This window comes from Lactuca virosa, chromosome 9 (assembly GCF_052849685.1).
Source record: "Lactuca virosa cultivar CGN04683 chromosome 9, Lactuca_virosa_CGN04683_v6, whole genome shotgun sequence".
NCBI lineage: Eukaryota > Viridiplantae > Streptophyta > Magnoliopsida > Asterales > Asteraceae > Lactuca > Lactuca virosa.
Window position 1 is genome coordinate 10,573,019 of NC_136434.1, and position 11,298 is coordinate 10,584,316.

Consider the following 11,298-nt stretch of genomic DNA (forward strand, 5'->3'; position numbering starts at 1 on the left):
ATAAGGTTTGAGGTGACAAAGGGGACTAACCCTGATGATAGCCATGGTGGAGCAAAAGGGGACGGTGGAGACGTCAGCTGACCCTGATGATAGACATGAAGAACCGTTGAAATTATTTTCAGTGCAATTGAATATAGATAGCCCCATCCTAAATGATGGACATATATCAACGAATTTGGAGAAAAGAGCATACATAAATTGAAGAATCTCCAATCTCTACTTTCGTGAAGCGATAGAACATCATGAACAAATTGGAAAATCAAAACAGAAGGTGGGCTTCGTTATTTACGTTCAAAATTGAAAGCGTGATCGCCAGTTCCACATAATCGATTACAAACCTATATACATAAAAAAAAAGTGGTTAATGCTGCACCGGTGATCGAACCAAAACACAACAAGCCTGAATGTTATAAAGGTAGGCAGGTGGGAAGACTCCTGTCTCACCCATGTGTAAGCCGCGTGCCATTAAGAGAAAATCGGAAAAGGTGACTCAGCCACAATGAAGGAGAGGTGGCGAGAAATGGGGATCAATAGGTGGCAAGCAGCTTTGCGGAAAACGCTTCCGCCAAGAAGGAAAACCCAACATGAACTCTTCTGTGGAAGCGTGAGGTCAGGATGACCGGAAGCAAGTAGGCAAGCAGCACGGAACGACGCCGTTTTCGGAACCCAAGTGTGACGATATGATGATATAGGGCTGACGGGATTTTAAGCAGGCTATCAGGTAGCATAACTTCGGATGAAAGATGAGTGATTAAGGAGGCAAGCGCCTAGCTTACCACCAAACGACGCAGGCTTGAGGTCGGTGGGAAGCTGCTCGTCGACATAAACTGTCTAATCTTTCAGAAGGGGTTTCACATATAGGTATATATATATATATATATATATATATATATATATATATATATATATATATATATATATATATATATATATATTGTGTTAATGGAATGATATGGATTACGGGAAATACAATCCTTAATTGGCTTGTCACACAATTTTCATTGTATGTGTCAAAAATGCCACATCATGTTTGAGACTTACTTAAACCATGTCGTTATTATTATTGTTGTTCATTGTTTGCAACAAAAAGCCAAAATTTGTTGGAACAAAATCGTCCATCCTATATGAAATAAAATCGTTTTTTATATATGTTCTTATTTTTTGTTCATCTTTGAGCTTCATCTTCATGAAATGCAAATAGAGATTGATGGATTTTCTAGGTATGAACTCCTCATCACCACTACATACGTACCAAAATGTCGCTTGTTTTCTATGTTCACCTTGTGGATTTTCAAAATGCTTAAGCATTACCATGAAACATAATTTATGCGACTCTGTACTTTAATGATAAAAATAATCAAACATAACTAGGACTAAGAAAACCAAAGGGATGAAATACTAACCGATTAGTTAAGGTTACATTTAATTATTACAAGATAGCATTTTATTACTAAACTTAACTACAAACCAAAACCACAAAACCACTTATGGCCACACCAATAGTGCTCATAAGCAACCACTTGGGCTCGTGTGATGCGACGGCATTGTCCACCGGGCTAGGCGCCATTGCCTTTGACTCCATGGGTGACATTGTTGAGTTAGAGGGGTTTGGGCTAGGACTTAGACTTGTGGTTGGCTTTGGTGGTGGGGTGGCGGCAACATGAGATGATTTTAGAACCCTAACATCAAGCTTTTGACCGGTCACACAGTGACCAGGAAATCCAGAAGTGAAGTAGTAATGGCCGTGTGCTTTGATTGTGAATGAGTCGTTGCCTGAGTTGAACGTTTTGATTGGAGCAGATGTGTTGCACGAACGGAAGTCTGAATGGGTCACCCGTATTACATTGTCGTTGGTTGCGTTATACTCAAACACTGTTTCATCACAAAAAAAGTTAATAACGACAGTTTCAACAAAATTTCACAGTTATATAGCAAATAAAATAAACAAAGATGAAGAAATTAACAAGTGATAGTTAAACAACGATAGACTCAAAGCAATACTTACTAAGAATGTCATGAACACGAAAGATCTTAGAAGATGCCCAATTTGAGTAATTGGAGTTAGTATTAGCCACCCAACCAGTAGAATCACCAACCTTGTAAACCTCTCCTTTAACCATTAGAGCCATAAGACTTAATTGGATCATTAGTAGCATACACAACATCGTTCTTATTGCCGTTAATCTCTCATTGAAAAGCTCCATTGTTTCTTATTTCACTTGTTTATGTTTGCGAGAGAGAAATCAGATGAAAAGATTTTGGAGAGAATGGTGAGATTGATTGGGAGCAAGTGTGAAGACCAGAATTTATGCGAGTATATCGTCACATTATTCGCATTTCTTGAGGTATTTTTTGTGCGTATGTGTAATGTGCATAATATTTTCTTTTTGTTTGTTTTATTCCTTTCTTAGCTGTTTTACCGTATCCTTGCATTTTCATGTGATTGTTTTCAAATGAAAACTTTAACCGGTGTTTTCTTTGACACATTGTTCTAAGAATTTTTATTATTTTTTTTATTTTTAATTGAACATTTTGTTTTTCTAATAAAATACTACTTTGTATGGAAAACATGTATTCATGTAATACTAAAAAAGAGACAAGACACTATTAAGCACCACGTATTTGGATTGCGTATTTAAATCAAAACCAGATAAATATAGATTATATAGATGTTTTTATAGAAGGTCGATATAAATATATTTTCCAATCTACTTTTACATCGAATTACTATTCCAAATCGTTACAAATTGAACCCTCAACCACTTGGGTAGACGGACACCGTTGCTAACATAGATATCACTTGGTTACACATAATTAAGCAATCATATATTTACCATCAAGAGCTAATTATATTGTAGCTATATCTAGCAGTTTCCACAAAATCTATTTATCTGTGTTTCAAAAGAATTCAAAAAAGAAACCAAGTTTGCATTTAAAAAATGCTATGCTATAACATAATTATATTTGCAACACATACAAAATAACGTGAGGGGGAAGAGTGATGACGTAATTAGGCAAACAAATATGAGTTGTCAAGTGTACGTTATGTTGTGCTCTTTTCCATATGATAACATGACATAATATTCATGTGAATGTGAACCAATGAGAACATTTCATTTCTAAATAAACTTTCACTTAGTTATTGGAAATCTTTCACATTATTCATGTAAATTTGTTGTAATAAACAAATTCAAGGTCCAAGTTAAAATATGTTTGCATTGTTACGAACGTGATCATAATAGTTTGATATACAATAATCTTAGGACTTTAATATTTTATGCTAAAATTAGAGGTGCCTAAATGAACAGTTATTTGGTAATGCTTTTAAGAAAATAAACTTTAAAAAAAGAAAAAGTTTCCTTCCAAGCTTTTAACTTTTGATTTAAATATAAAGTTTTAAGATATATATTTAAAAGCTACCAATAGTTTTTACAAAATATTTTTGTATTAATAAAGCTATAACTTTCAATTTTCACCTATTAGCTTCTAGCTTCTAATTAATATTGTCAAACATACTTGATAACAAGTTGAAACCAAATTATCTTTTGATATAAATTTAAATCTGTAAAGATCAATTTACTAATTTTGTCAAATTTCCATTAGTTCTTTAAAAAAAAGTTAATGTGAATAAATTTGACAAGAATAAAAATAATAAACACATCATTGTAATATTAAAATAATTGTTTAAATAAAGCAATTCAAAACCCTATATGCATTCAAAATATGATTAATGTTTGAAATTGGTCCCTTAGTGTATTTATATAATCATTTAAATTTTCTTTGGATACATATGTCATTAAAATTTTAAAATTAATATACATATTAAATCACATAGGGGTTTATGAACAGTGTTCGGTTTGGAGCCGGCTCCATTACCGCATGGTTTCAAGTCGTGGCTTCCTGTTTAGCTAATATGTTTTGTTGCTCTCTTCAAACCACATGTGTTCTCTGTATCTGGAAGACGCCAATTGTTCTATTTTGAACCATAATTCATCAAATTCTCATCTTCTTGAAAAACCTTCGGAAAATGTTCGTATGCTTCTAAGTGTGAATCCTTGATTTTCCGTTTCGTTGTCTCATTTCACCCCTAGCTTTTTTTAGTGTTTTAAAGACGTTTTCAGGCAAACGAATGGAAGCCATAGGCGAAGTTGGGGATAAGCTGGAGCAATGGACTAAGGAACCCGACATGTGAATTGTTGTAGTCGACATGTTTGGCTTACTCTCTGCAGATTATGGTGTGTTGTCTATGTCATCTAGGTGTTCTTCAACCCTAGAAGACGACATGTCGTCAGTTTTAGACCTGCAAATGTTATCCAGGTCGGTTTATTTAGCAGACGAGTTTGTTGATTTCATAAAAATTAAAAATATGAATTATCATGAAGGGAAATTGGATTTAACCCTTTGAGTTATGTGATGAAGCGATAGAAAAAGATATTGTTGATAAGATTGATGTTTGAAGCATGGTTTAAGTTTTGACCTCCTAGAAAAAGTCAAGATCATTGATTTTCTAACAAAGGAATCATGTACCTGGCATGTTCTTCTGTATATTATAAACCTTTTATGATCTTACAAACTATAATCTATTGGTATTCATTTGTTAGGATTCTTGATGTCTGTTTCTCGTCAATAAAAGCAACCATATTCCAAAAATACCATTAGGAGAACACATATGTTATTAGTTTATTTCTACTTACTTTGTGACTTAAAGTATAGTTATTTATCAATTTGATTTTTATTTAGTTTTATTGTACATGAGAAAGTATGTTTGAATGACTCATTCCATTCCTTTGTGTTGACCGAACATGGAAATGGAATGTAATGATCCATTCCACTACATGTTGATGTCATTCCTTTGTGATTCCATTCCACCATATCAAACATAACCCTATTGCTTGCACCATAATCCTTTAGGATATGTCCACAATGAACTATGTGAGTATTTCAATTAAAGGTTATCTTTGTCATCAAAATAAAGGACACCTTAGCCAATATATAGAGAAATAGAACAAAGAAAAATACTAGATTTTTCATTATATATGAATCATATTCTCATACAAATTAAACATCACATTTCATTGTTCTTGTACAAGAATGAAAAACCTGGAAATACCTTTCATTTCTTAATTAACTCGTTATAAAAAGCTAAGTACCTATTTCAATTTCACAACCAACTTGAATAAAATGATGTTAATTATATAAAAACATGATTCTTGATACTCTTTTCATTTACAGTTTCATATAAAATACAATATCAAAGTGTAACTAACCACAAACTCCATAGATTTGCTAATGACATGATTACCCCTTGAAGAAGGTGGAGATCTGATAGGAGTTACAGCTTCTGCTGCATTTTCCTTTCAGCACCTATAATGCAACAACTTGGGCGGGCCACTCTATAAACACTCGTGCTTGCAAGAACATATATGTCTTTTTGGTTTTCTTCTCCGAAAGAATATATGTAACCTAAAACATTCAACTAAGTGTTAGGTAAAGTCATACATAATTGCATTCTAATGGTCAATCATGACCACAACTGAAAGGGATTGAAGTGGTGATAAAGTTCCCACTGTTTGATGGTGTTTTAAAAGCTGCCCATAAAGCAGTGGCGTATAAATCTGCATATAAGTAACTGCACATATTTTTATTGTTAGAGTCGTTGCATTTTATTTTCATAATTCCGAAGACAAATCTTTGTTGGAATATGAAAACTTGATCTTCATGACATATAATGAAAAATATAGCTCATGAAAAGTATGATGTTGCATTCTTATTATAATTTAAATAATGAACGATGCCAAGGAATAGTAACCAAGTCTCACATTTGTTCTACATAGGTATCTTAATTTTTTGATTGTGTTTGTTTAATTATTGTGACTTACAACATTTAATGGGTTGCAGTTTTGATGAAGAACATGAACAATATTATGATGAGTTAATTAGACTAAGAATGATGGATAGGTGAGTTGCTAAACTTATAACATTCTACTTCCATTTGCCTACCACCCTATGCATACAACACTGTCCCTTCACTGTCATCCAGAATCAACTGTGTATGCAACACTTTTATAACTGCATCTGCATATTGCTTCTATGGATCTGAACCATTTTTATGGTTCAAAATTTGCTTTTGGTATTACATTCTAGAAAGATGATTGCTAATTTGGTATGACAAAAGGATTTTGATGAATATCAAGGGGATGAAGGAAATGGAAAAGACAATGGCAAAATGGTTCTTTTCACATGTAATAGGATTGACTTATGCTTTCGGATGAAAATAGAGGAAGTAAAGGCAAAGTGGTCACCAAGATAATAGTAGAATCGTTAACATAGACAACCCATAAATGCAAGTAAGTTGCTATATGGGTAAAAGGAATACCTTCCATCCCGAACATCGTACGGGAAAACCTTATATTTATATATTACACTATTTCATTTATTATAACAAGTTTTACAAGTTATCATTTTGATTTTTGAGGTATTAACCTCAACAACCCCTAAAGGAATACCTTCCATCCCATACATCGTGCGGGAAAACCTTCTATTTGTATATTTGATAGCTTATTTTATTTCCTTATTTTTATTGGTTTATTTTAGTATTTTAGCTCTTTTTATCATTATTGCATTGTATTTTATTTATTTTCTTTATTATGGATCATACCAGGGACTTTTTATGTTGCAAGAGGTATTTTGCAGGGTTTTGGATCTTGTTGCGGTTATGGATTAGCTTGGAAATGAACTTTGTGGACTTCTGAGGCATTATTGGGCTTTGCGGATCCATTAAAGGAGATTTTGGCTTAAAAAGGCTAAAGACTTGGATGAAGTGGGGTTGTGAAGATGGATCATGGATTGTTATTTTGGGCTTGGAGCATCCATATTTGAAGCTAAAAGATGATTGGTTAATTTGAATCATGTGGAATATGGAGGGGACCAAGAGAATCTTTGGTAGTGGGATGATTAGTGGAGGAAAAATGAGCCAATAACATTCCAGCAGCACTTGCGCAGGTGGAATCTCCGTCGTACGGGTACCCGCGCAACTGCCCAGTTTTGGGCATTTTGGTCATTTGGCTTGCCATTACCTTGGGGGATTGGATCTATCAGCTATCACTTCGATTTTACACCATTGGAGACCAAAAGAAGGCGATTTTGGAGCTTAAGACTAATTTTTTTTCATCTTTTCAAGTTATTGGTAGTTTCTTTATGCAATTAGACTTTTGTGATTGTTATTCTATTTCCATGAGTGGCTAAACTCTCTATTTTGGTTAGCCTTGGCTAAAACCTTTGAATGTTTGTGGGTTTTTGAAGGATTCATGTTTATTTATCATTTATCTTATATCTATGATTCTAGTTCATATTTCCTATGCTTGTTTAATGCTTTGATCATGAGCTTGGTACTTGAATAAGCAATTGTTGGTTTATTTCTTTGGTTTAGCATTGAATCATTGAATTTATTTAGACAAGGGCTTTATGATGGTAGAAATCATCTCTGGCTTATGAATCACAACTTCTTTATGCATGTGTAAGCATTGACATCCTCTAGGATTTGGGGATTCCTTCATTCTTAAGGCTAATCAACTTCGTGGGTTCAATTGCTTCAATTGGATCTTTGATTTTGATTAAGAAGGTGTGTTGTGGGCTTCCCCAACCTCCATACTACCTATGAGGAATCTTGGCATATCATGCTTCATGATTGCTATAACCAATTTGGGATGAATGATAAGTTTCATGTTGAATCCTAATGATAAACACACAAATGTTCATTGTGTTGAATTGCCTTGGTTAACCAATTCTCTCTAATATTTGAGCATCTCATCATCTTGCTTAATTGAAAACTTTTTTTAGTTATTCAAGTCTTTTAGTTTTCAAGCAATCACAACACCCCCCCCCCTTCTAGTTTAATTGTAGTTAGTTTATTTACACTAGTTCTATTGGATTGCATTAGTGATTGAATACAACCATTTTCCCGATGATCGATACCCCTTTTTACCATTATATTACGTTTTATTTGCAAACAAATGGTGTAATTTGCTTGGTGGACTTGACATCCCACCAAGTTTTACACTATTCAATTTATTATAACAAGTTTTACAAGTTATGTTTTTTATTTTTGAGGTATTAACCTCAACAACCCCTAAAACATATCGTCTTATATAATTGTTTTTTCTTGATCAAAAAGTAAGTTTAAAAATTACTTTTCTGAAAAAATAGTTTAGAATTCCAATTTTTTTTAATAAGTTGGAAAATCTATATAAATTTTAAAATTTTTAACTTGTTCATTATTTTTGAAACTTATTTTACATGTTTTTGGATCGATATCTAAAATTGTTGATGTTCATGATTTTTAATTTATTCATAACTTTCAAACTAATTAGTTATGTTAGAATTATATATTATATAACGATAATGATATAAGAGAGATGGAAGCAATATTTTAAAAACATTTTTTTAGTTGAACCGGTATGATGATCGGTTTTCAGTTTAACTAGTTCGACCGTCGGGTCAACCGGTTTCTATAATTTTCATATTTTTCCAATTTTCCTATACACACATACATACTACATATATACATACATAAATCATGAATTTGACGTCCATAAGTTCAAACATTAAAAATACTTATTAAAAAACTTTTAGATCAATCTGTGACATCCCCTATTTTTCAAAACAAAAAAAACTTTTCTTTACGTTTTAAAATCATAGTACTTTTGTTTGCGGAAAATCCCAATATAATAAAATATTTTGCGGAAATTGTCTCGTTTTATTAAAATATCTTTAAATAAAGATGTTTCAAAATATAAAAACTCTAAGGATGTCATAATCAATACATAACATTGTTACAGTGTAAATACATAACGGTCCTAAACACTATTTTAGGTTGTCTCTTTATCACTTGGCATCTGAAACAAGTTCCAGCAGCTTTAAACTTGTTACCTATGATGCATATCATTTGAGTGTGTCAGGTTGGGAAACATGGTGAGACACATAGAGTTTTGAACCCCACAATATTATTATGATAATAATTTTATAATTATCAAACCTGTAAAACCAACTGTTACCAAACAATATATATATATATATATATATATATATATATATATATATATATATCACGTAACTTAGATATCTATAAAACTTTACACCTATATATACCCATTCACCGATCATCATAGATCCTACTCCACAGTTATTAGGAAGAATCAACTCACATGATGAATCGTGTAGACTAATGGTTTGATTACACTGATAAGGGCTTCCTTGGTCGGTATAAGTCATAAAGGAACTTAAGTCATCAGAGTATTTGATTAATATGGTATCATATTTCATCTATGTTTATGGGATATGACCCCACACTAGCAACATAATTCACAAGACTATCTAGAATGTCAAGTGTTGCCATTCTACTCAGTTAGATGACTAAACATACCATTTTAGTTCCTTGATCGGACCCACCATATCTGGCTATCCAAATGAATGCTATATCGTACTCCGGTATGTAGACCGTACATCAACAAACAACTGATAGTTTCATAGATCAAAATTCTACTCTCCGTTTCCGTCACACACACCCTTAATATGATGCTACCGAATATTCAAACTTAATTGAACTAAGCATCCTTATTTCAATACTAGCTAAGTCTATAAAGCTTATAATAAAATTCTAAAACCATTTTTCCTGTTTATACCATATTATCGCAATACAATATACGACTATTCCTTTAGCCAACTTAACTGGATTTAAATATTCTTTATACATCTTAGTTCAGAACTTAGATGAGACTATAATTATTGTAACCGACCTTTAATACTAACTCTTGTGTAAACGACACTTATCGTAACTTAGTGTATATCTTTAACAAAGAATATCAAATATATTAACATGACGTAATCTTTTAAGTAATGATAGTTATTTTTAAGATCATCACATAATAATATCATATAAACATTTTAACAAATAATGAACTATAATTGGTTCACACAATGCATGTTATCAAATACATATTTAACAAATATTCCAAATAATAAACATCTAATTTCACCTATAAACTTTTAAAAAGTATTTAATACTTTTTAATAATTGATGGTATTAAATCTTGTTCATGATAGTAACTATGCACTCGCCTGATTTAGTTGGAAGATTCTCGGGAAAGTCAGCTCTTTGAGCGACACTTCAAATTTCCCTTTAAAATGACCTAAATATAATTATTACCAAGCCTTAGTATTTCATTCATATTTATAAAGATTATTTGTAATAATAATTTCTCAGATTTAACAATAATCCCAAATGAATACTGATTTATAGCTGATAAGAAACAACCAGGTAACATCGTATCGGAGGTAGGATCTGTTTGGTGTATAAAGATAAACTGTTTGGAAAATCCACTTGAAACACCTAGTTGATCTAGCCTTGTCATCATACCCGTAAGTAGATCGATCAGTACAACGAATGGTATTACTGATAAATATTATTTATAAATTCATAATAATGTTTACAAACATAAATATAAGTTATACTGTAACACTCGAGTCCAGGTATTTTCCTTTTTAGTCCTTGAAACAAAAATTTATTTTCGAAAGAGGTCCCCTCTTACGGTGGGCGTACGTCTTGGTACGCTTAGCGTACATGGGCATGATGGATCAGGAATCTGAGCCACGTACTCGGGGCGTATGTATCCATCGTTAAAACCCTAATTTTAGGGCATGAGCCCTATTTAAGCACACTTATGACCTTTGGACCATAACCCTTATCAACCTCCACTGTTATTAACGTCCATAAAACCCTAGTTTGCCATTGAGAGTGATCTTTGAGCTTGGAAGTAACTTTAGTGGCCTTTTTGGTGTGTTTGCTAGAAGAAGAACTTGGTGATCAAGCTTTGGACGTGGTTGAGCTTCAAGATCCTGAATCTAAATCGTCTTAGGAAGCTGTTGAAGGTAAAAAGCTCATACATTGTTGATCCTTTTGATTGTTGAGTTTAGGATTTGTTTATGAGCTTATTTGGGTCCATGGATTCTCTAATCTGAGTTTGGGCAACTCTAAAAGCTAGAAATTCTAGATCTTAGTCCCTATGATGTGTTAGAGGCATAAAAATGTTATCTTGATGGTTGATATGAAATCATGCATGAATCTAGGTCTTTAATGTGAGATTTGATGAACAAAAATGGATGTTGGACTCCCATAAGACATGCTAAGGCATAAAGTTGCCAACTTTATGCCCTTTGACCCCCTCAATGACCGAGATCTGGAAGTTAGATTAAGTGGCTGTAAGAATTAAGCACCAAATGACTAAAGGTCATAAGCAGCTT

At 32.8% G+C, this 11,298-nt stretch overlaps 1 protein-coding gene across 1 annotated transcript; it reads right to left on the reverse strand.

The window, feature by feature from the left end:
* Positions 1-1,456: 1,456 nt before the first annotated feature.
* LOC145138926 (early nodulin-like protein 21) lies at positions 1,457-2,256 on the reverse strand. Its single transcript, XM_079072923.1, has 2 exons — positions 2,006-2,256; positions 1,457-1,872 (listed from the first exon to the last, which is right to left on the reverse strand). The coding sequence occupies exons 1-2, from the start codon at positions 2,202-2,204 to the stop codon at positions 1,457-1,459; spliced, it is 615 nt and encodes a 204-aa protein (XP_078929049.1). The 5' UTR covers positions 2,205-2,256.
* Positions 2,257-11,298: the final 9,042 nt, after the last annotated feature.